The sequence below is a fragment of the Erinaceus europaeus genome, unplaced genomic scaffold (genome assembly GCF_950295315.1).
Source record: "Erinaceus europaeus unplaced genomic scaffold, mEriEur2.1 scaffold_419, whole genome shotgun sequence".
NCBI classification, from domain to species: Eukaryota; Metazoa; Chordata; class Mammalia; order Eulipotyphla; family Erinaceidae; genus Erinaceus; species Erinaceus europaeus.
The window spans coordinates 43,679-65,895 of NW_026647871.1; the positions used below are offsets into that span (position 1 = coordinate 43,679).

Here is a 22,217-nt window from a genome sequence, read left to right on the forward strand (position 1 = left end):
ACGGGGCAGGGGGTGCCGGGCGTATGCTTACTGCTGCGTGCTCAGGAGTCTGTCTGTCCCGGCGTGATGAGCGCTGTGGCCCTGACCCTGTGTCCTCTCTTACAGCACCGTGACCTCTGCCGTGTTCACCGTGGGGGACAATGTGGTCTCGGGCAGTGATGACCGCACCGTGAAGGTCTGGGATCTCAAGAACATGCGGTCCCCCATCGCCACCATCCGCACCGACTCCGCCATCAATAGGTGAGGGAGGCCACCTCGTGGGCCAACGCGGCCAGGGGGTGGGGGCAGATGGGGCCTTGGGAAGCTCAGTGTGAGGTCAGGATGGAGTGAGCATCGAGGGAGTCGTTTGGGGCAGCCGTCTGTAGCTGCACACTACACAGTACACGTGGGACTCTCGGCTGCTGCGGGCCGTGTGCTCACACTGTCCCTCCGCAGGATCAATGTTTGCGTTGGCCAGAAAATCATCGCCCTCCCCCATGACAATCGACAAGTGAGACTGTTTGACATGTCTGGTGTGCGACTGGCCAGGCTTCCACGCAGCAGTCGGCAGGTAAGCACACTGTATAGACAGAGCATGCTGTGTGTGTGTGTACTTGCTCTGTACAGAGAGATGGGGTGCAGATTTGCAGAAAGGGCCCCCCTGTACCCTTCACTTCAGAACCCCTCCCCCTGCTGGTCAGCAGGATAGGAGGGGACTTTTCTGACTGCATCTTCCTTGGGTTGGTCATGGTGCCCTGGAGGATTGGGCACTCAGAGTCAGGGCATCTAGGGGCACCTGGTGACCTGCATTTGGACCAGACTTGCATCTGTGAGCTGGGGTCCCCTCTACCTGGGATGAGTACCAGGGCTGCATGTCTAGGTGGCCTCTTGGGACTCTGGTGCCCCTGTGAACCCCACACATGGCCATCCACCTCCATTTCACTGACCTTCTCTGTGTGTCCTTTGATGTCTCTGTGTGGAGATAAACCGAGGTCCGCCCAGGCAGATTGCTCTTCCTAGGTAGCAGCCACAGGGCAGGCCAGAGGTGGGTTGTTGGTGTGGTGTTTGCCCATGTGGGTGTCCCCAGAGCTCCGAGCTGAGACAGGCCTGCACTCACTTTCTGTGTCAGCTTGTACTCAAGCTCTTCCATGGTGTGTTTGTGCCAGGAAAGTGTCTCTGGAAGCTTGAGTCACTTAAAAGAGCCTAGCAGTGCAGGCTGGCTCACACCAGGGTAAGTCCTGCAGTTGGGGATGTACTGAGTAGCTTCAATGACAGAGAAACTAGCACAAGCCTGCCAGTGTGTTTCAAGCAAAGCCACTCTGATATGAGGCTTTGCAGGGAGAGAAGGTTCTGTGTGTGCTGCAGACTTTGAGTCTCATTTCTGACCAGTTCTCCCCTCAAGGTTTGTTTTTCTTCAGCATATGGCTGTTTTAGAGAAGTGACATGTGCTTGTGTAGTTGGCTTCCTATGTGACTGGCTGCTTTTCTCAGATCTGTACATAACACCATTGACATGGGGATCTTTTTTATGAGATTGATTTATCAGTAAGAGAGAGGAAGAGAGAACCAGAACATCAGCTCTCACCCATGTGGTGCAATGGATTGAACTCAGGGCCTCATGCTTGTAAGTCCAATACTTTATTCACTGTACCGCCTCCTGGGCCTCAGCCTGTCATTCTTCTGAGAATTCTGTTTGCTTGCTGACTTTTGTCCTTTCTGAGTCCTACTTCTGGTACTCTGTTCTAAATTATCACAAAAACGGTATGTTAGAGCTCTCATGCTAGTTTAGAATGTATACACACATGTTCATTGCTTGCATTCTATACATAAACCCCGAAATGTCATCTGTAAACTTTGCAGTCATGTAAAAATATTTATTAATTTTAAAAATGGGGGCCGGGTGGTAGCGCAGCAGGTTAGGCGCAGGTGGCGCAAAGTGAAAGGACTGGTGTAAGGATCCCGTTTTGAGCCCCTGGATCCCCACCTACAGGGGAGTCGCTTCACAGGTGGTGAAGCAGGTCTGCAGGTGTCTGTCTTTCTCTCCCCCTTTGTGTCTTCCCCTCCTCTCTCCATTTCTCTCTGTCCTATCCAACAACAACAACAACAATAATATTAACAACAATGGCTGTAGACAACAAGGGCAACAAAGGGGAATAAATGGCCTTCAGGAGCAGTGGACTCATAGTGCGGGCACCGAGCCCCGCAATAACCCTGGAGGCAAAAAAAAAAATGTGTTACAAATACACATACACAGAAAGAGAGAGAGAGAGACAGACAGAGACAGAGACCCCAGAGCCCTGCTCAGCTCAGGCTTATGGTGGTGCCAAGGATTGAACCTGGGACCACAGAGCCTCCGGCATGAGTCTTTGGCATCACCATTATGCTGTCTCCCAGCCCTGCAATCAGTTCTTTCCTACATTCTGATAATTAACTGGCACTCCTACAGATGGCAGGAATCTAAATGCAAGACCATTTATTCTATTCTTGTTTATTTGACATCAAGTGCATTTTCTACTTTATTACTTGAACCGTTTGAGGCATTTGAGCAAATTTTATTTAATTTGTTCTCAAATGTCACCTAGCCTCATCTATTTATTGATTTGCCATTTCCAGTTGGTCATTTCTTTTTCTTTGACTTTGATCTTACCCATTTCCCTAAAGGACCATGAAGGGCTTTGGTGTGAGTCTCGCTGAGCTCAGCTGTGTCCTGAGTCACTTCACTGGCCTTCTCCCCAGCACATCACTGAAGCCTGTTGCCAACACACTCACTGTCTCGGACTTGCTTAGATAAATTCTCTGGGTTAATTTACGAGTCTGGTGGCATTGGGTGGCTGTTGGGTGTGGCTGAGACTTTGTAGCTGCCTTTGGGCTCACACTGATTCTGTCTGACTGGCAACAGGGCCACAGGAGGATGGTGTGCTGCTCGGCGTGGAGCGAGGACCACCCTGTATGCAACCTGTTCACCTGCGGGTTTGACAGGCAAGCCATCGGCTGGAACATCAACATCCCGGCCTTGCTCCAGGAGAAGTGAGGCTCGGCGCGTTCCTGCCTTGCCGTGGACCTGGGCCTTCGCAGGCCGCTCTCACATCCATCAGTACTTGTGGGCGGTGGACCCCGAGAAGGGTGATTTGTATATGTTCTCTCCACGTTATACCCGGCTTGCATGAAATGAACAGGGAAATGCGTGGTCGTATTTTCATTCTGTGTGTGTGCTGCACCCTCTGGCCAGTAGCAGTGAAGCCTCTGCCTCTCCCAGAGCACCTGGCCGTAAGCTCCTGCATTGGGCAGGCGGCAGGGGCGTCCATGTGTGAGTCCAGTATGAACCCGTGTACCTAGTCTGCTGCATTTCTGGAACCATCACTCCCCGGAGCTGCATTTGCAGGGCAGGAAGTGGGGCATGCAGGTGTGTGCTCACGTTCGAAGGAAGCTCAGTGGGTGCTGGCCTGTGACCAGCCTCGACTCTGTCTTCTTTTCAGTTCTGAAGTTAACTGGGTTTTAGAAATTAAAAAAAAAAAAAGTGTAGAATGTTGAATTCACAACATTCAGAGAGTCTCTTTTTTTTTTTTTTAAATAGGAAAATCATTTCACTCTTGAGGTCTCACATAAATTCTAAAATGAGATTATAATCACTGATTTCAGCTGTCAGACAAAATTTAAAGCACTTTAGTTTATAGCTGTGGTTATAAACAGTTTGTAGAAGTTTCAAATGGCATATCCATTGAATGTGACTGACCTTTTTGAGAAGACCCTGCTACCTGAAAACTAAACCTTATTTATTTTCCACACCTCTGGTCTGCATTTCCAAATGGATTCACTTCCTCGGTGGTATTTGAGAGCCAACAATGCAAATAAATGAGTACTACCTCAAAAATAAACATATTTGGCAAACTTAGGAGTCTTACTGTTGCCTAGCTAAAGCACTTTGGACCAGTAGCTGGAATCTTGAACTCAGTTCAGAAGGCACAGGGGACACCGAGAGCAGGTGCGTTCTAAGGGTGGCAGGCCTCTGACAGGGCCGGCGGGGCAGTGGCGTGTGGTTGGCAGGTCACAAGATGCTTTGTCCCCGAGCTGGGACACCTCTCAGTGCCAGCCCCCACTGCACAGTGAGCCCTCGCCGTTGCCTTCTTGTGTTTCTGTCAGCCGGTGTTTGTTCATGTTTGCTGTTGAGCTTCAGTTTTGATAAAGAGACATCTCAGTCTACTGCCCCTCATGTTTCCAGTCCTTCCACTGTGTCTACTTAGGCTGGCCGCCTGGAGAGTGCGGCCCTGGGTCCCCCACCCTGTTTCCCGTTGGTGCTGTGGGAAGCACAGTGCCTGTGAGCAGGGCGCAGGCCGCCTTGCGGGGCAGCTTCCCAGAGTGGACATTGCCTCATAGTGGCCCCTGTGCGGCCACCAGTGTGAAGAGCTCCTCACTCGGCTGATTCTGAACGGACACCGGCGGGGACGTGAGGGGACCAGGAGGCGAGCACACAGTGTGGCCACCTGAACCCTCAGCAGCTGGAGTTTTAAGCTCAAGAGCTGTCCTCGTGCCCCGGTGACCTGCGTGGGGTCTGCCCCCGCTCACGGCACCCACCCATCCCAGCACACCGTGACCCTCCACCCCTCCTTGTGCTCTCACTGGAGCGTCCGGGTGTCCTGGAATTTCTGTTGGGAACGGTGACAAATACTTAAGAGACAGTCAGTCCTAGGACCAGATTTCTGCCAGGTCAGCCGGCCAGAAGCTTTCCATGTGAGTCTGCCATGGCTGCCGGCATCCGCAGACGGACATCCCGAAGGCAGATGGGACCTCGAGCGGGTGAGTGCCCACGTGAGTGGTGTCTGAACCTGCTTGGAACAGGGAGCCTGTCTACGTGCTGACGGGTCCAGCATTTCACTGACTAACAAGGAAAGCGTGGCCACCGAGAGGTGTGTGTCACGGAGGAGTCGTAAGAGGCATCGGGGGGCCCAGCAGCCCTCACAGCCACCGAGTGTCCGATTCTGTGGCGTCAGCATTCTGTACATAGTGTGGAATTTGAAGAATCCTGTGTAAACCATTCATTGCTTAAATCTGTGAAAACGAGTTTCTTTGAGGGGGAAAGTAATGCATTTACGACTATTCTGTGGAAGCAAGTGTTTTTATTGTGTTGTAAGTGTTCCGTGTCCTCATCACAGTATGAAACGCATTAAAGTCCATGTTCCATACTTACTGCCTTTGATGTTCTGTCACCAGGAGTCTTTTCTATGACCTGTTGTTCATGTTTCGTTTTGGTGAATCATAGTTAATAACTATTACAATGTCAAAAGTTTGGTGACACTGAGCAAACCAGTGACCCTTTTGGCCACCTGAGAACCATCAGTGTCAGACTGACGCTCAAGTTGCGTCTTCTGCCCATCTCCCCTTCACGCCCTGCCCAGTCAGGGCCGCTCTGTCTAGGCAGCAGGGCATCACTGTTCCTGTGTCCCAGGAGGCGGTGCGGTCGGTGAGGCCCCGAGTTCTCTGTCATAAACACGGCTCTACAGATAAATGAATATGAGGATGCCGCCACTTCATAAGGCCCCGGGCCAGAGATGGTAGGGCCGGGATGGCGGGTGCTGCTCTTACCGGGAGAGGTGGGCTTTGTGGCTGTGGGGAGCCGCACCCCACACCAGCCATGCCTGCCCTCCAGGTCCCCCACCCATGGGACCCGAAGCCCTGAAGGGCAGGCATTCTCCACAGACTGCTCACCGTTTTACTCCGTAGTATGGAGTGCCTGGACTCCCAGTAGAGCTGACAGCTGCACCTCCAGTCACACTGAAACATGCACACGTTAGTATCGAGGCAAGCACAGCTATGATTTCATTGAAATGCTGACAAGACACTGTCCTGTTTCCCTCAATAATTTAAATAATTCACAAGTCAAAAATACCATTCCAAAACTTGGAAAGCTTTTTTAAAATTCTATTTCCATCTTTCTTCCTCTCCCTTTCCCTTCCTCTTCCTCCTCCTCCCCCTCCCCTTCCCCTCCCTCCCCCAATTCTTCCCTAACTTCTTGAGGAGAAGGCAGGCAGAAAGCCCCCATGAAAACCTTGGTAGAAAAAGGAAGGGAGGGAGCCAGGTGGTAGCGCAGTGGGTTAAGCGCAGGTGGCACAAAGCACAAGGACCGGTGTAAGGATCCCGGTTCAAGCCCCTGGCTCCCCACCTGCAGGGGGGCCGCTTCATAAGTGGTGAAGTAGGTCTGCAGGTGTCTGTCTCTCCCCCTGTCTTCCCCTTCTCTCTCTATTTCTGTCTTGTCCTATCCAACGACATCAATAACAATAATAACTACAACAACAACAAGGACACCAAGAAGGAAATATATATATGGTGATTCAGGAGGTGGCACAGTGGATAAAGCATTGGATTCTCAAGCATGAGGTCCTTCATTCAGTAATCCCTGGTGGCAAATGTACCCGGGTGATGTCTGGTTCTTTCTTCTCCTTCTGTCTTCATGCATAAATAAATAAAATCTTTTTTTTTTTTTTAAATATCTTTACCACTACCCCAAGATACATTAACTGTACTAGAAAAGATAGATGCATGGGGAGTCAGGTGGTAGCGCCGCAGGCTAAGCACACGTGGCGCAAATCACAAGGACCGGTGTAAGGATCTTGGTTCAAGCCCCCGGCTCCCCACCTACAGGGGAGTCGCTTCACAGGCGGTGAAGCAGGTCTGCAGGTGTCTGTCTTTCTCACCCCTCTCTGTCTTCCCTTCCTCTCTCCATTTCTCTCTGTCCTATCTTAACAACGATGACAACAATAATGATGATAAACAAGGGCAACAAAAGGGAATAAATATTTTTTTAAAAAAGAAGGAAAAGAAAAGATATATGCCTGCAGCCGTTCTGAGCTGCAAAGCTCTGCCTTGATCAGCTACAGATTGAGCTGCCTCCAGAATCCAGGGAATGAGTATCCAGGACAGACAGCAAGAGCACTGTCCCGGTCTGGAGGAGCTGTGGAGACTGGGGGCAGACAGGAGCTTGAGTCGCCAGTCTGATGGACATGAGCAAAATGGAGATCAGGTGACAAACCCAGCTTCTCAACAATCACAGACTGCCGGGACAGTTAGGATGTTCAGGGACGCCCCCAACGCTATGCTTGCCTTGTAGCCTGGCTGAGTGCATGTCCCCGACCGTGTGTGTGTGTGTGTGTGTGTGTGTGTGTGTGTGTGTGTGTGTGTGTGTGTGTGTGTCTGAGTGCATGCCCCCGGCCACTGGTGTGTGTGTGTGTGTGTGTGTGTGTGTCTGTCTGAGTGCATGCCCCCGGCCACTGGTGTGTGTGTGTGTGTGCGTGCGCGCACGAGCGCGTGCATGTGCCCCTGGCCTGACAGCCACTGTGTGTGTGTGTCTGAGTGCATGCCCCCAGCCTGGCAGCCACTGGTGTGTGTGTGTGTGTGTGTGTGTGTGGTGTGTCAGGACACAGGATCCTAAAGCGTGATATCCAGACACTTGAAAGTGGAGATCCAGGGAGTCGGGCGGTAGCACAGCAGGTTAAGCACAGGTGGCGCAAAGCGCAAGGACCAGCTTAAGGATCCTGGTTCAAGCCCCCAGATCCCCACCTGCCGGGAGTCACCTCACAGGCAGTGAAGCAGGTCTGCAATTGTCTTTCTCTCCCCCTCTGTGTCTTCCCCTCCTCCATTTCTCTCTGTCCTATCCAATAACAACGACAACAATAATAACTACAACAATAAAACAACAAGGGCAACAAAAGGGAATAAATAAAATAAAGATCCTTGGCTCCACTCCCAGAGCTCCTGGCTCAGAATCTTGGGGATAGAGGCGAGGACCCTCCTTGATTCTGCCATGCTGAAGGACGCCTGCAGTACAGATGTAGAAACAGCCCATCTCTGAGTAGTCCCCGCCATGAGACAGCACTAGCTGTAGAACTAGTGAGCCGTACAGGCCCGCGTGTGGGCTTGTGGGAATTGATGGTGCTAAGGGACAGCACACTGACACTGTCCAGGACTTCCAGCCTGGCCCCTCAGACATCACTGCTGTCATATATTTGGGGACAACGAGTGAAGCTGGCGGCTTGGGTCGAGTCAGCAGTGCCCAGGTCCTAGAGTGGACTGTGGACCTAAAGGTTGGCGTTCCAGTCACCGTTCATCACAACACACTGTCCTTAGCAGGGCTTGCCTGTCTAAGAATTGTAATTAGGAATGATCTCTACTCATACATACTTCTTTTCGGATACTAGTTCTTTCTGTCTCTCTCTCTCCCTCTCTTCCCATAATGCCCTATTTTTCATTCGGGGTGTCAGCCCAAGGGAGAACCCGCAAAGCCAATTTTGCTTTGAGATAATCTTGAAAAAAGTAGTCACTATGGAAATTGTAAAAAGACCATGTGTTACCTTGTTAAAACTGGGTTATTTTCAAATACACTTTGGAAGTCCTAGCTTTAAAGAAGGAAATGCAATAAGGGCTTCATTCACCAGGTGTGCTCACAAAACAATCAAATAGGTTGGTTTCTCATGTTGTTTATAAACTAGGACGGCAAGTCATTTCAGATCCAGGAGACAGTTCAAGAATGATGTGCAGGGGTTGCCTTAATTTTTTTTTTTTTTTGCCTCCAGGGTTATTGCTGGGGCTTGGTGCCTGCACTACAAATCCACTGCTCCTGGAGGCTATTTTTTCCCTTTTGTTGCCCTTGTTGTTTATCGCTGTTGTTGTTGTTATTGGATAGGACAGAGAGAAATTGGGGGGGGACAGAGAAGGGGAGAGAGAGAGACACCTGCTGACCTGCTTCACCGCCTGTGAAGTGACTCCCCTGCAGGTGGGGATCCGGGGTTCGAACCGGGATCCTTATGCCGGTCCTTGTGCTTTGCGCCATGTGTGCTTAACCTGGTACACTACCAAACTGGCCCCCAGAATAAGAATGTTTTACTCCTGGTCTTTGTTTGGCTGCGGATAGGGGGACCCTTGCTTGACTAGTTGGATAAATCCTGCTATGTTTGCTAGAAATATTTTCTGCGACATGTATGTTTTGTGTGTGTTACAAAGGTCTCTAGTTTGGAGTTGGTGCTTCGGGAGTAGTATAAAAATGTTCTACTGGCGGTCTTTCTTTTCTTTTTAAAAATTATCTTGATTTATTTATTGCATAGACAGCCAGAAATCAAGAAGGATGGGGGTGATAGGGAGAGAGATAGACACCTGCAACACCGCCTGTGAAGCAACTCCCCTGCAGTTGGGGAGCCAGGGACTTGAATTGAGATCTTTACGCTGGTCCATGCACTTGGCGCCATGTGCACTTAACCCGCTGCGCTACTGTCCCACTCGCTATTTTTTTTTGTTTATAAAAAAGAAACATTGGGGAGTCAGGCTGTAGCGCAGCGGGTTAAGCGCAGGTGGCGCAAAGCACAAGGTCGGCATAAGGATCCCGGTTTGAGCCCCCGGCTCCCCACCTGCAGGGGAGTCGCTTCACCGGCGGTGAAGCAGGTCTGCAGGTGTCTGTCTTTCTCTCCCCCTCTCTGTCTTCCCCTCCTCTCTCCATTTCTCTCTGTCCTATCCAACAACAATGACAGCAATAACAACAACAACGATAAACAACAAGGGCAACAAAAGGGAAAATAAATAAATAAATGTAAAAAAAAAATTAAAAAAAAAAAAAGAAACATTGACAAAACCGTAGGTAAAGAGGGGTACAACTCCACACAATTCCCACCACTAGAACTCCATATCCCATCCTCTCCCCTGATAGCCTTCCCATTCTCTATCCCTCTGGGAGTATGGACCTGAGGTCGTTGTGGGTTGCAGAAGGTGGAAGGTCTGGCTTCTGTAATTGCTTCCCCGCTGAACATGGGTGTTGACAGGTGGATCCATACTCCCAGCCTGCCTCTCTCTTTCCCCAGTGGGGAAGGGCTCTGGGGAAGCAGAGCTCCAGGACACATTGGTGGGGTTGTCTGTCCAGGGAAGTCTGGTCGGCATCATGCTAGCATCTGGAACCTGGTGGCTGAAAAGAGAGTTAACATACAAAGCCAAACAAATTGTTGACCAATCATGGACCTAAAGTGCAGATGAAGAGTTGGGAGGGGGTCCTCCATTTTGTAGATAGCTAGCAGGCATATTTCAGTTATTTCCAAAGGGCCTGTGGCTATACTAGTTTTTTTTTCTTTTTTTTCCCCCTGAACATGAAATCTGATATGCAGTTGGATCCAAGTTATTGTCTGGGGAGATGATGTCATGGCTGGAAAAAGGACCAGAAAGCTGGATCAGGGAAGAGAGCCTGACTCCCCACATTTTCATATTTTTAACAAATGAGTTGAAGTTTACTAAAATTGTTCACTTGGAAGATTAAAAAAAGTTTTTTTTTTGAGTTTTCATTTATTTATTTTTGCCTTAAGGGTTATCGGTGGGGCTCAGTGCCTGCACTATGAATTCACCGCTCCTGGAGGTTATTTTTCCTTTTTTTTTTTTTTTAATTTTTTTTATTTAAGAAAGGATTAATTAACAAAACCATAGGGTAGGAGGGGTACAACTCCACACAATTCCCACCACCCAATCTCCATATCCCACCCCCTCCCCTGATAGCTTTTCCCTTCTCTATCCCTCTGGGAGCATGGACCCAGGGTCATTGAGGGTTGCAGAAGGTAGAAGGTCTGGCTTCGAGATTCGACTTCCGGAGGCGGAGCTACGAGCAGCAGATCGCTTTCTCTCCTCTCCTCTCCCGGATCAACTAGGAATACCAGAGGAGACCACCCGGACCGAAACAAGACAGGACTAGAATGACCACAGAAACCCAGTAAATCACCCGTGAGTACAAACACGCGTGGCTGGTGACAGAGACGAGAGAGGGGCATAAGGAGAGATTAAGTGACTGCTAACAGTTCAACAGTTTGTCAGTGGAGACACCACCTCCAGTCTGCTCCACCAACAAGGGGACAGCTGAAGGGAGGAAAGGACTCCCCAGAGACTCACCAAGTGCAACTCTGAGTCTCCATTGCTACTACCCTCAGAATCTGGAGCAGCAACAGGGAGGGACACCAGGGTACAGAGAAACTCAGGAGAAGACCTATACCTCGGTGGCATAGCTGAGGGGCTGTGAAAGTCTCTTTGCATAACCACTGGATTATCTCTGCCACACCCTGCTTTATCTCTTGGTCAGGAGTCAGTGATTAAGCTAAGAAGCCTATTGATAGTTTAAAAGCCCTCAGGCTCCCATAGCCTACAGGGGAAAAAAAAAGGCTTTTACACCACTGAACTCCAACTCAGGGATTGAAAAAACTGTTAACTTATATAAAATGGTTAAAACAACAAGAAAAAATATTGGAGACTCGAACCAGGACAAGAGTCCAGCTAAAAGTCCTCCAGAGGGTGAAGCACAAAACAACGAGTTCAACATCCAAACATTAGCCAAGGAAATAATAACAGGAGTGAGTAAAGAATTTGAAAAAATTGTAATCAGAAATGCAGGAACAACAAATGAGAATATGGAAGAAAATTCTAATTATCTCATGGTTATTAGAGAGCTGAAAGCTGAAATCGCTGAGCTAGGAAGGCAACTAGCTGAACAAGCTAAAACAGTATCAGAGCAGGGCAACAAAATAGATGAACTCCAGAAAGCAGTAGAGGGCAGAGAGAATAGAATCAATGAGGCTGAAGACAGAATTAGCAAGATAGAGGATGAATTAGCGACAACTAAAAAAGAAGTAAGAGATCTCAAAAAGAGATTAAGAGATGCTGAAAACAACAACAGAGTCCTATGGGATGACTTCAAAAGAAACAATATACGCATTATTGGCTTACCAGAGGAAGAAAGAGAAGGGGAGGAAGAAAGCGTTCTCCAGGCTATAATAGCTGAAAATTTCTCTAGTCTAGACAACGCCAAAGACATAAAGATTCAAGAAGCCCAGAAGGTCCCAAACAGAATTAACCCAGACCTAAAGACACCAAGACATGTCATACTTAGATTGGAAAGGAATAAGGATAAAGAAAGGATCCTCAAGGCTGAAAGAGAAAAACAAAGAGTCACCTACAAAGGAAAACCCATAAGATTAGCAGCAGACTTCTCCATACAAACACTACAGGCCAGAAGAGAATGGCAAGATATCTATCGAGTGCTCAATGAGAAAGGCTTTCAGCCAAGAATACTATATCCTGCTAGATTGTCATTCAGACTAGATGGAAGCATCAAAACCTTCTCAGACAAGCAACAGTTGAAGGAAGCAACCATCACCAAGCCTGCCCTGAAAGAAGTTCTGAAAGGTCTCCTATAAACAACCAGACCACCACAAATAGGACATATATCAAAACACTCTAAAACTCTACAAGAATGGCGTTAAAATATCTTCAATCTTTGATACCAATAAATGTCAATGGCCTGAATTCACCTATTAAAAGACACAGAGTAGGAAGATGGATCAGAAAACACAACCCAACAATATGCTGTCTACAGGAAACCCACCTAACTCAACAAGACAAACACAGACTTAAAGTGAAAGGATGGAAAACTATCATTCAAGCCAATGGCCCACAAAAAAGGGCAGGAACAGCTATTCTCATATCTGACATGATAGACTTTAAAATAGATAAGATAAAAAAAGATAGGAATGGACACTACTTAATGCTCAGAGGATCAGTCAATCAAGAGGACTTAACAATTATTAATATCGATGCACCCAATGAGAAGCCATCTAAATACATCAAACTTCTACTGAAAGAGCTACAGCAATATATTAACAGTAACACAATCATAGTAGGGGACTTCAACACCCCATTATCTCAACTTGACAGATCATCCAGGCAGAAAATCAGTAAAGACATAAGGGAGCTAAATGAAGAGATAGATAAACTAGAACTATTGGACATTTTCAGAGTCATTCATCCCAAGAAACTGGAATACACATTTTACTCAAATCCACATGGATCATTCTCAAGGATAGACCATATGTTAGGCCACAAAGACAGCATCAGCCTATTCAAGAGCACTGAAATCATCCCAAGCATCTTCTCAGACCACAGTGGAATTAAACTAACACTTAACAATCAACAAAAGAGTAGTAACAGTCCCAAAATGTGGAAGCTCAACAGTACACTTCTTAACAACTTCTGGGTCAAAGAGGAAATCAAGGAAGAAATCAAAATGTTTCGAGAGTTCAATGAAAATGAAGACACAAGCTATCAAAATATTTGGGACACAGCTAAAGCAGTCCTAAGAGGGAAGTTCATAGCTATACAAGCACACATTAGGAAACAAGAAAAGGCACAAATAAACAGCCTGATTGCACATCTTAAAGACCTAGAAGAAGAACAACAAAGGAATCCTAAAGCAACCAGAAGGACGGAAATCACTAAAGTTAGGGCAGAAATAAATAACATTGAGAATAGGAAAACCATACAAAAGATCAATGAAAGTAAATGTTGGTTCTTCGAAAGAGTAAACAAAATCGACAAACCTTTAGCCAGACTCACAAAACAAAAAAGGGAGAAGACCCAAATAAATCGGATAGTAAATGAAAGAGGAGAAATCACAACAGACACTGCAGAAATTCAACATATCATGCGAGGCTTCTATGAACAACTATGTGCCACCAAGCTAGAGAACCTGGAAGAAATGAATGATTTCCTAGATACCTACCAACTTCCAAAACTAAGTAAAGAGGAAGTGGATAACATGAACAGGCCCATCACAGCTAATGAAATTGAAACAGTTATCAAAAATCTTCCCAAAAATAAAAGTCCTGGACCAGATGGTTTTACAAATGAATTCTACAAAACTTTCAAAGAAGAACTAATACCTCTACTTTTAAAAGTCTTCCAGAAGATTGAAGACACTGGAATACTCCCTACCAGCTTCTATGAAGCCAACATCACCCTGATACCAAAAGCAGACAGGGACACAACCAAAAAAGAAAACTACAGACCAATATCTCTGATGAACATAGATGCGAAAATATTGAACAAAATTCTAGCCAACCGGATACAGCAGTATATCAAAAAAATTGTTCATCATGACCAAGTGGGGTTTATCCCAGGCATGCAAGGTTGGTTTAATATACGTAAATCAATCAATGTGATCCACCACATCAACAAAAGCAAGACCAAAAACCACATGGTCATATCAATAGATGCAGAGAAAGCCTTTGACAAAATACAACATCCCTTTATGATCAAAACACTACAAAAAATAGGAATAGATGGAAAATTCCTGAAGATACTGGAGTCTATATATAGCAAACCTACAGCCAACATCATACTCAATGGTGAAAAACTGGAAGCATTTCCCCTCAGATCAGGTACTAGACAGGGCTGCCCACTATCACCATTACTATTCAACATAGTGTTGGAAGTTCTTGCCATAGCAATCAGGCAGGAGCAAGGAATTAAAGGCATACAGATTGGAAGAGAAGAAGTCAAACTCTCCTTATTTGCAGATGACATGATAGTATACATGGGAAAACCTAAGGAATCCAGCAAGAAGCTTTTGGAAATCATCAGGCAATACAGTAATGTGTCAGGCTATAAAATTAACATTCAAAAGTCAGTGGCATTCCTCTATGCAAACACTAAGTTAGAAGAAATTGAAATCCAGAAATCAGTTCCTTTTTCTATAGCAACAAAAACAATAAAATATCTAGGAATAAACCTAACCATAGAAGTGAAAGACTTGTATACTGAAAATTATGAGTCACTACTCAAAGAAATTGAAAAAGACACAAAGAAGTGGAAAGATATTCCATGTTCATGGGTTGGAAGAATTAACATCATCAAAATGAATATATTACCCAGAGCCATCTACAAATTTAATGCTATCCCCATCAAGATCCCAAGCACATTTTTTAGGAGAATAGAAAAAATGCTACAAATGTTTATCTGGAACCAGAAAAGACCTAGAATTGCCAAAACAATCTTGAGAAAAAAGAACAGAACCGGAGGCATCACACTGCCAGATCTCAAACTGTATTATAGGGCCATTGTCATCAAAACTGCTTGGTACTGGAACATGAACAGACACACTGACCAGTGGAATAGAATTGAGAGCCCAGAAATGAGGCCCCACACGTATGGACATCTAATCTTTGACACAGGGGCCCAGACTATTACATGGGGGAAGCGGAGTCTCTTCAACAAATGGTGTTGGAAACAATGGGTTGAAACATGCAGAAGAATGAAACTGAATCACTGTATTTCACCAAATACAAAAGTAAATTCCAAGTGGATCAAGGACTTGGATGTTAGACCAGAAACTATCAGATACTTAGAGGAAAATATTGGAAGAACTTTTTTCCGCATAAATTTTAAAGACATTTTCAATGAAACAAATCCAATTACAAGGAAGACTAAGGCAAGTATAAACCTATGGGACTACATCAAATTAAAAAGCTTCTTCACAGCAAAAGAAACCACTACCCAAACCAAGAGACCCCTCACAGAATGGGAGAAGATCTTTACATGCCATACATCAGATAAGAGTTTAATAACCAACATATATAAAGAGCTTGCCAGACTCAACAACAAGACAACAAATAACCCCATCCAAAAATGGGGGGAGGACTTGGACAGAATATTCACCACAGAAGAGATCCAAAAGGCCGAGAAACACATGAAAAAATGCTCCAAGTCTCTGATTGTCAGAGAAATGCAAATCAAGACAACAATGAGATATCACTTCACTCCTGTGAGAATGTCATACATCAGAAAAGGTAACAGCAGCAAATGCTGGAGAGGGTGTGGGGTCAAAGGAACCCTCCTGCACTGCTGGTGGGAATGTCAATTGGTCCAACCTCTGTGGAGAACAGTCTGGAGAACTCTCAGAAGGCTAGAAATGGACCTACCCTATGACCCTGCAATTCCCCTCCTGGGGATATATCCTAAGGAACCCAACACATCCATCCAAAAAGATCTGTGTACACATATGTTCTTGGCAGCACAATTTGTAATAGCCAAAACCTGGAAGCAACCCAGGTGTCCAACAACAGATGAGTGGCTGAGCAAGTTGTGGTATATATACACAATGGAATACTACTCAGCTGTAAAAAATGGTGACTTCACCGTTTTCAGCCGATCTTGGATGGACCTTGAAAAAATCATGGGGAATGTTATGCATGTAAAAAAAAAAAAAAAAAGTAGAAACGCAAAGCAGAAATTGACTGAGTTTGGAGTATGGCACCAAAGTAAGAAAGCAGAAGTACAATAGAGTTTGCAGTGAGTACCTCCCTAATACTTCCTCTCCAGTTTTCCAAGCTTTGGGTCCATGATTGCTCAACAATTTGTTTGGCTTTGTATGTTAACTCTCTTTTCAGTCACCAGGTTCCAGGTGTCATCAGGATGCCGGCCAGACTTCCCTGGATTGAAGACCCCACCAATATGTCCTGGAGCTCAGCTTCCCCAGAGACCCACCCTACTAGGGAAAGAGAGAGGCAGACTGGGAGTATGGACCGACCAGTCAACGCCCATGTTCAGTGAGGAAGCAATTACAGAAGCCAGACCTTCTACCTTCTGCAACCCACAATGACCCTGGGTCCATGCTCCCAGAGGGATAGAGAATGGGAAAGCTATCGTGGGAGGGGGTGGGATATGGAGATTGGGCGGTGGGAATTGTGTGGAGTTGTACCCCTCCTACCCTATGGTTTTGTTAATTAATCCTTTCTTAAATAAAAAAATTTAAAAAAAAAAAAAAGAAGGTCTGGCTTCTGTAATTGCTTTCCCGCTGAACATGGGCGTTGACTGGTCGGTCCATACTCCCAGTCTGCCTCTCTCTTTCCCTAGTAGGGTGGGTCTCTGGGGAAGCTGAGCTCCAGGACACATTGGTGGGGTCTTCAATCCAGGGAAGCCTGGCCGGCATCCTGATGACACCTGGAACCTGGTGACTGAAAAGAGAGTTAACATACAAAGCCAAACAAATTGTTGAGCAATCATGGACCCAATTTTTTCCCCTTTTGTTGCCCTCGTTTTTTTTTTGTTTTTTTTTAAGATTTTATTTATTTATTCATGAGAAATGATAGGAGAGAGAGAAAGAACCAGGCATCACTCTGGTACATGTGCTGCCAGGGATTGAACTTGGGACCTCATGCTTGAGAATCCAATGCCCTATCCAGTGTGCCACCTCCCGGACCACTGTTGTCTTTATTTATCACTGTTGTTGTCATTATTGTTGTCATTGCTGTTGGATAGGATAGAGAGAACTGGAGAGAGGAGAGGAAGACAGAGGGGGAGAGAGAGACACCTGCAGATCTTCACATCTGCCTGTGAAGCGACTCCCCCTGCAGGTGGGGAGCTGGGGGCTCGAACTGGGATCCTTACACTGATCCTTGCACTTTGTGCCATGTGCGCTTACCCAGTGTGCTACCGCCCAGCCCCCACGCTTTTATTTTTTATTGTCACCAAGATTATTGTTGGGGCTTGATGACTGCACAACAAAGCCGTTTTCCCCCTTTTTCTCCTCCCCCCTCTCATTTATTTATTTATTTATTTGTTCTGTAGATTCAATAATAAATTGATGACGGGAAAAATAGCTTGCTTGGATAGTGTGCTGCCTTGCTATGTGTGTGATGCAGGTTCGAGCCTGGCCTCGAACTGAAAGAAGCTTTAGCGCTGTCTGTCTTTCTGTCTCCCTCCATATATATAATTATTCTCTCCATGTATAGCGACAGAGACTGAGAGGGAAGGGGAAATAGAGACACTTGCAGTACTTCTTCACCACTTGTCAAGCCCCCGTCTCCCCTGAAGGTGGGGACCAGGAGCTTGGAGCTGGGTCCATGCACATAGTAAGATGTTCACCACAGTCCATCCCTGGATAGTTTATAAAAGGTTGAAAAGTTGTGTTTCCATGGTCGTCCTTTGTGTAGCTATGAGGACTGTTTTGACTGACTAGGGCTTCACTGCTCCAAGGTGACTTTTTTCAGAAAGAAACAGACAGGCAGAGAAAGAGACTACAGCACCAAAGCTTCGCTCAGTGTGGGAGGGCCTTGGCTCGACCGGGGCTCTGCCCACGACGAAGCAAGCACACAACTGGAGCACTGCACAACTCTCGGCATAGACGTCCTTTGCAGAACCACAGGGCAAGAGCCTCAGCTGAGGAAAGCTTAGAGGGGGTGGTGCGTGTGTGTGTGTGTGTGTGCGCGTGCGTGCGTGCGTGTGTGTGTGTGTATGCGCGTGAGTGTGTGTGTGTGTATGCGTGCGAGTGTGTGTGCATGCGTGTGTGTGTATGCGCGTGAGTGTGTGTGTATGCGCGCGAGTGTGTGTGTGTGCGTGTGTGTGTATGCGCGTGAGTGAGTGTGTGTGTGTGTATGCGCGTGAGTGTGTGTGTGTGTGTGCGTGTGTGTGTATGCGCGCGAGTGTGTGTGTGTGTGAGTGTGTGTGTGTGTGTGTGTGTGTGTGTGTGTGCGTGTGTGTGTGTGTGTGCGCCAAGACTTCTCTGGGGCTTCATGCTGACAAAATTCCTTTGTTTTTGGTGGACTCTTTATTTACAGAGAGAGAGAGAGAGAGGAGAGAGGAAGGAGGAGAAGCAGGAGGAGGAGGAGGCCACAGCACCAGTCTGCTGTCTGTGAAGCTTCCCCAGGGCAGGTGCCCACACATGGCAGGAACTTGAAGCTGGGTCCCTGCTTGTGGTGAAGGTTGCACTCTGCCAGGTGAGCTATCTCCCCTTTTGTTGTTCAAGCATTTTACTTGGGCAGGCAGAGTCATGAAAGTAAAGACCATCTTTGCCAAAGCAAAACCCCATTTCAGCAGCCCTCAGGGGACACCATCGCCCTACATTGCGTTTTTTTTCTCTCCTGTCCTAAAGGATAGAATGGGTATTTTTCAAGTGTGAAATTCATTAAATGTCTTCTTTATTTTAATAAGAAAGCAAGCAAGAGAGAGACAGAGACTTCAGAACACTGCTCAGCTCTAGCTAGTGATGGTGCTGGGGACTGAACCTGGGACCTTGGAGCCTCAGGCATGAAAGTCTTGTTGTATCACCATTATGCTATCCCCCTCTCATCCTCAAAGGTGAAATTGAAAACCGACAGTAAGTGTTGGAAGTGGGAGTAGTTGCTGCCTTTGGATGGCACATCCGGTGGCTCAGTCTTGGCAGTTCAGCCTGTGTGCTGCTGGGGACCCCACCCCACCGTGTGCCCGGCTCTTCCTGGCCCATGGAGGGGAGAGACCCGCCCATGCTGGACCCTCGCATCCCTACACCTGGCCGGGGCTCAGACGGCAAGTCTGTGGGGCTCTTCCCGCCTGCAGGTGTCTGTCCTGGGTTGCCCTGTGTCTGTCTCCAGTATTGGAGCCATTCTACAAGGCTTCCCTTGTCCCTCCTGGAGACAAGACCTGGCAGGGTGAGCGTGTATGCTGCCAGGTCCTGGTGAGTCCCAGCTTGTGCTGTCACTGCTGGCTGCTTCCCTGGAGGGGGGCTGTACTGGGCTGGCCTGCAGTCCCCTGGAACTCCATTCAGCTCATTTGCTAGTCAGTGCCTCAGAGGATTCCAATGTGCCTGATGAAGAAATGGGAGATTCTACCCTCTTTTTTTAAAAAAAATTTATTTTCCTTTTTGTTGCCCTTGTTTTTAATTGTTGTAGTTATTATTGTTGTTGTTATTGATGTCGCCATTGTTAGGACAGAGAGAAATGGAGAGAGGGGGGGAGATGAAAGATAGACACCTGCAGACCTGCTTTACCGCCTGTGAAGCGACTCCCCTGCAGGTGGGGAGCCGGGGGCTCGAACCAGGATCCCTAAGTCGGTCCTTGCACTTCATGCCATGAGCACTTAACCTGCTGTGCTACTGCCCGACTCCCGAAATTCCATCCTCTTAACTGCCCGCCATTCTAGCTTCTAGAAGCTTCCATAGTGGGGGTTTTTGGGCTGGACTGCCTGTTGGGGTAGGGGTGGGGGCTCTTCCCAAACCAGAGGCGAGGTGCCCAGACCTCAGAGTCTGCTCCCAGCGGCACCCACAGTCACCTTCTGTTGCCCTTTGATACCAACACTGGCAGTCCCTGGCAGGTTTGAAATTCTGGCGTTTTGCTTTTCTGAGTGTCAGGCTCCCGGGCTCCAAGCCCCTGGAGGGCTAGGTGTGCACGCGCTGCAGCCAGGCCAGGTACCCCCCTTCCACGGGTGCTGGGGCGTCAGCAGCCCCTCGAATCCACCCCGTGCCCCCCTGAGCTTTCGCACACACACTCATGCCCTCAACCCCGGAGGCTCCTGCAGATGCTGCTCTCTGTCCAGCGCTCACACCTAAGGGGGCACAGGTACGCTCAGGACGCAGGTGAGCGGCCTGGTTGGCGCCCAGCCCCCGCCTGCCCTCCCACTCCTCCCCACTGGTCTCCAGTTCGGACGCAGCGCCCAGGCCTGGGGTGAGTGGTGCCCGTTTAGGGGCTGTTGTCCGGCCAGCCTGCTGGCATGGGTGTTGGGGGTGCTCTGAAAGCCCTTCTTAGGGCCTCATGGAGCCAGGTGGACCTCAGCACAGCCCTCAGGGCGGCCCGGGGTTCAGGCTGCTGCCCGGTGATGGCACCAGACCCCAAGAATGTGGGTGGGCTGCTGGGGTGGGGATGGGCCTGACCCCACACTGGCCACCCAAGGGAGAGCCCCTAGCATGGCCCCTGTGGGCCACCTGGGCATTTCCTTTTTCTCCTGGCAGGGCTGGGGCCCTGAGGTGGGGAGCTGGTCCAGCTGGGGTGTTTTCTCCCCCGCCCATCCCCGGACAGGGCTGGGGCCCTGAGGTGCATGAGAGCGGCCCTGGCTGTTACTTGGCAATGAGGAATTGGCCTTCATGGTTTTAGGTGTGGGAAGCCGGGTGCCGGGGTGCCGACGGGCCGGCTGGGCCCGTCCACCAGGGGGCGCTGTGCTGTTACCGGAGCACCGGGTCTGTCGGTGGGATTTCACAGCCCGGCTGGAGGCCGCTGCACAGAGCCATGGGGTCTGGGGTCTGCATAAACCCGGCTGGTGGCTGCAGGCTTCTCAGGGCCTCAGGAACCCTTTCCTGTCCCGAGCATCCCTCCCACAAGGGGCCTCCCTGCTGCTGTCCTCCAGTGGAGAGGCGTGGAGCCCTCCTGCTCAGCCACCTCCTGACAGGTTACTGCTTTGTTTTTTTCCTTTGCCCCAGAGCACACTGCTCAACTGTGGTTTATGGTGGTTCTGGGGATTGAACTTGGGACCTCAGAGCTTCAGGCATGAAAGTCTGTTGTGCTACCCCTGATGCTATTTCCCCTATCCTAATAATGTATTGTGCAATGGTATTTAGATTAGGATGATGCTGATTATTCATTCACTTATTATTATTATTATTATTTATTATTTTTTTATTATTTTATTTATTTTCCCTTTTGTTGCCCTTGTCTTTTTATTGTTCTTGTAGTTATTATTGTTGTTATTGATGCCGTTGTTGTTGGATAAGACAGAAATGGAGAGAGGAGGGGAAGACAGAGAGGGGGAGAGAAAGACACCTGCAGACCTGCTTCACCGCCTGTGAAACGACTCTCCTGCAGATGGGGAGCCAGGGGCTCGAACCGGGATCCTTATGCCGGTTCTTGTGCTTTGCGCCACATGTGCTTAACTTGCTGCGCTACTGCCCGACTCCCTATTATTATTTTTTTTAGCCAGAGCACTTGCTTAGCTCTGGCTTATGTTGGTACTGGGTCGTTTATTTTTATTTTTTTAAAAAATATTTCTTTCTTTTTTTTTTCTTTTTTTTCTTTTATTTAAGAAAGGATTAATTAACAAAACCATAGGGTAGGAGGGGTACAACTCCACACAATTCCCACCGCCCAATCTCCATATCCCTCCCCCTCCCACGATAGCTTTCCCATTCTCTATCCCTCTGGGAGCATGGACCCAGGGTCATTGTGGGTTGCAGAAGGTAGAAGGTCTGGCTTCTGTAATTGCTTCCTCACTGAACATGGGCGTTGACTGGTCGGTCCATACTCCCAGTCTGCCTCTCTCTTTCCCTAGTAGGGTGGGTCTCTGGGGAAGCTGAGCTCCAGGACATATTGGTGGGGTCTTCAATCCAGGGAAGTCTGGCCGGCATCCTGATGACACCTGGAACCTGGTGACTGAAAAGAGAGTTAACATACAAAGCCAAACAAATTGTTGAGCAATCATGGACCCAAAGCTTGGAAAACTGGAGAGGAAGTATTAGGGAGGTACTCACTGCAAACTCTATTGTACTTCTGCTTTCTTACTTTGGTGCCATACTCCAAACTCAGTCAATTTCTGCTTTGCGTTTCTACTTTTTTTTTTTTTTTTTACATGCATAACATTCCCCATGATTTTTTCAAGGTCCATCCAAGATCGGCTGAAAACGGTGAAGTCACCATTTTTTACAGCTGAGTAGTATTC

At 47.9% G+C, this 22,217-nt stretch overlaps 1 protein-coding gene across 3 annotated transcripts in view; it reads left to right on the forward strand.

Annotated features, from left to right (window-relative positions):
• The window catches only part of WDR37 (WD repeat domain 37), a 47,803-nt gene extending 42,645 nt beyond the window's left edge, over positions 1 to 5,158 (forward strand). For all 3 annotated transcript variants that reach the window (XM_060184473.1, XM_060184472.1, XM_016189501.2), the window contains 3 exons: positions 106 to 240; positions 436 to 550; positions 2,878 to 5,158. In XM_060184473.1, the coding sequence (XP_060040456.1) occupies positions 106 to 240; positions 436 to 550; positions 2,878 to 3,009 (382 nt within the window). In that variant the 3' untranslated portion in view covers positions 3,010 to 5,158. The remainder of the gene's footprint in view (positions 1 to 105; positions 241 to 435; positions 551 to 2,877) is intronic.
• Positions 5,159 to 22,217: the final 17,059 nt, after the last annotated feature.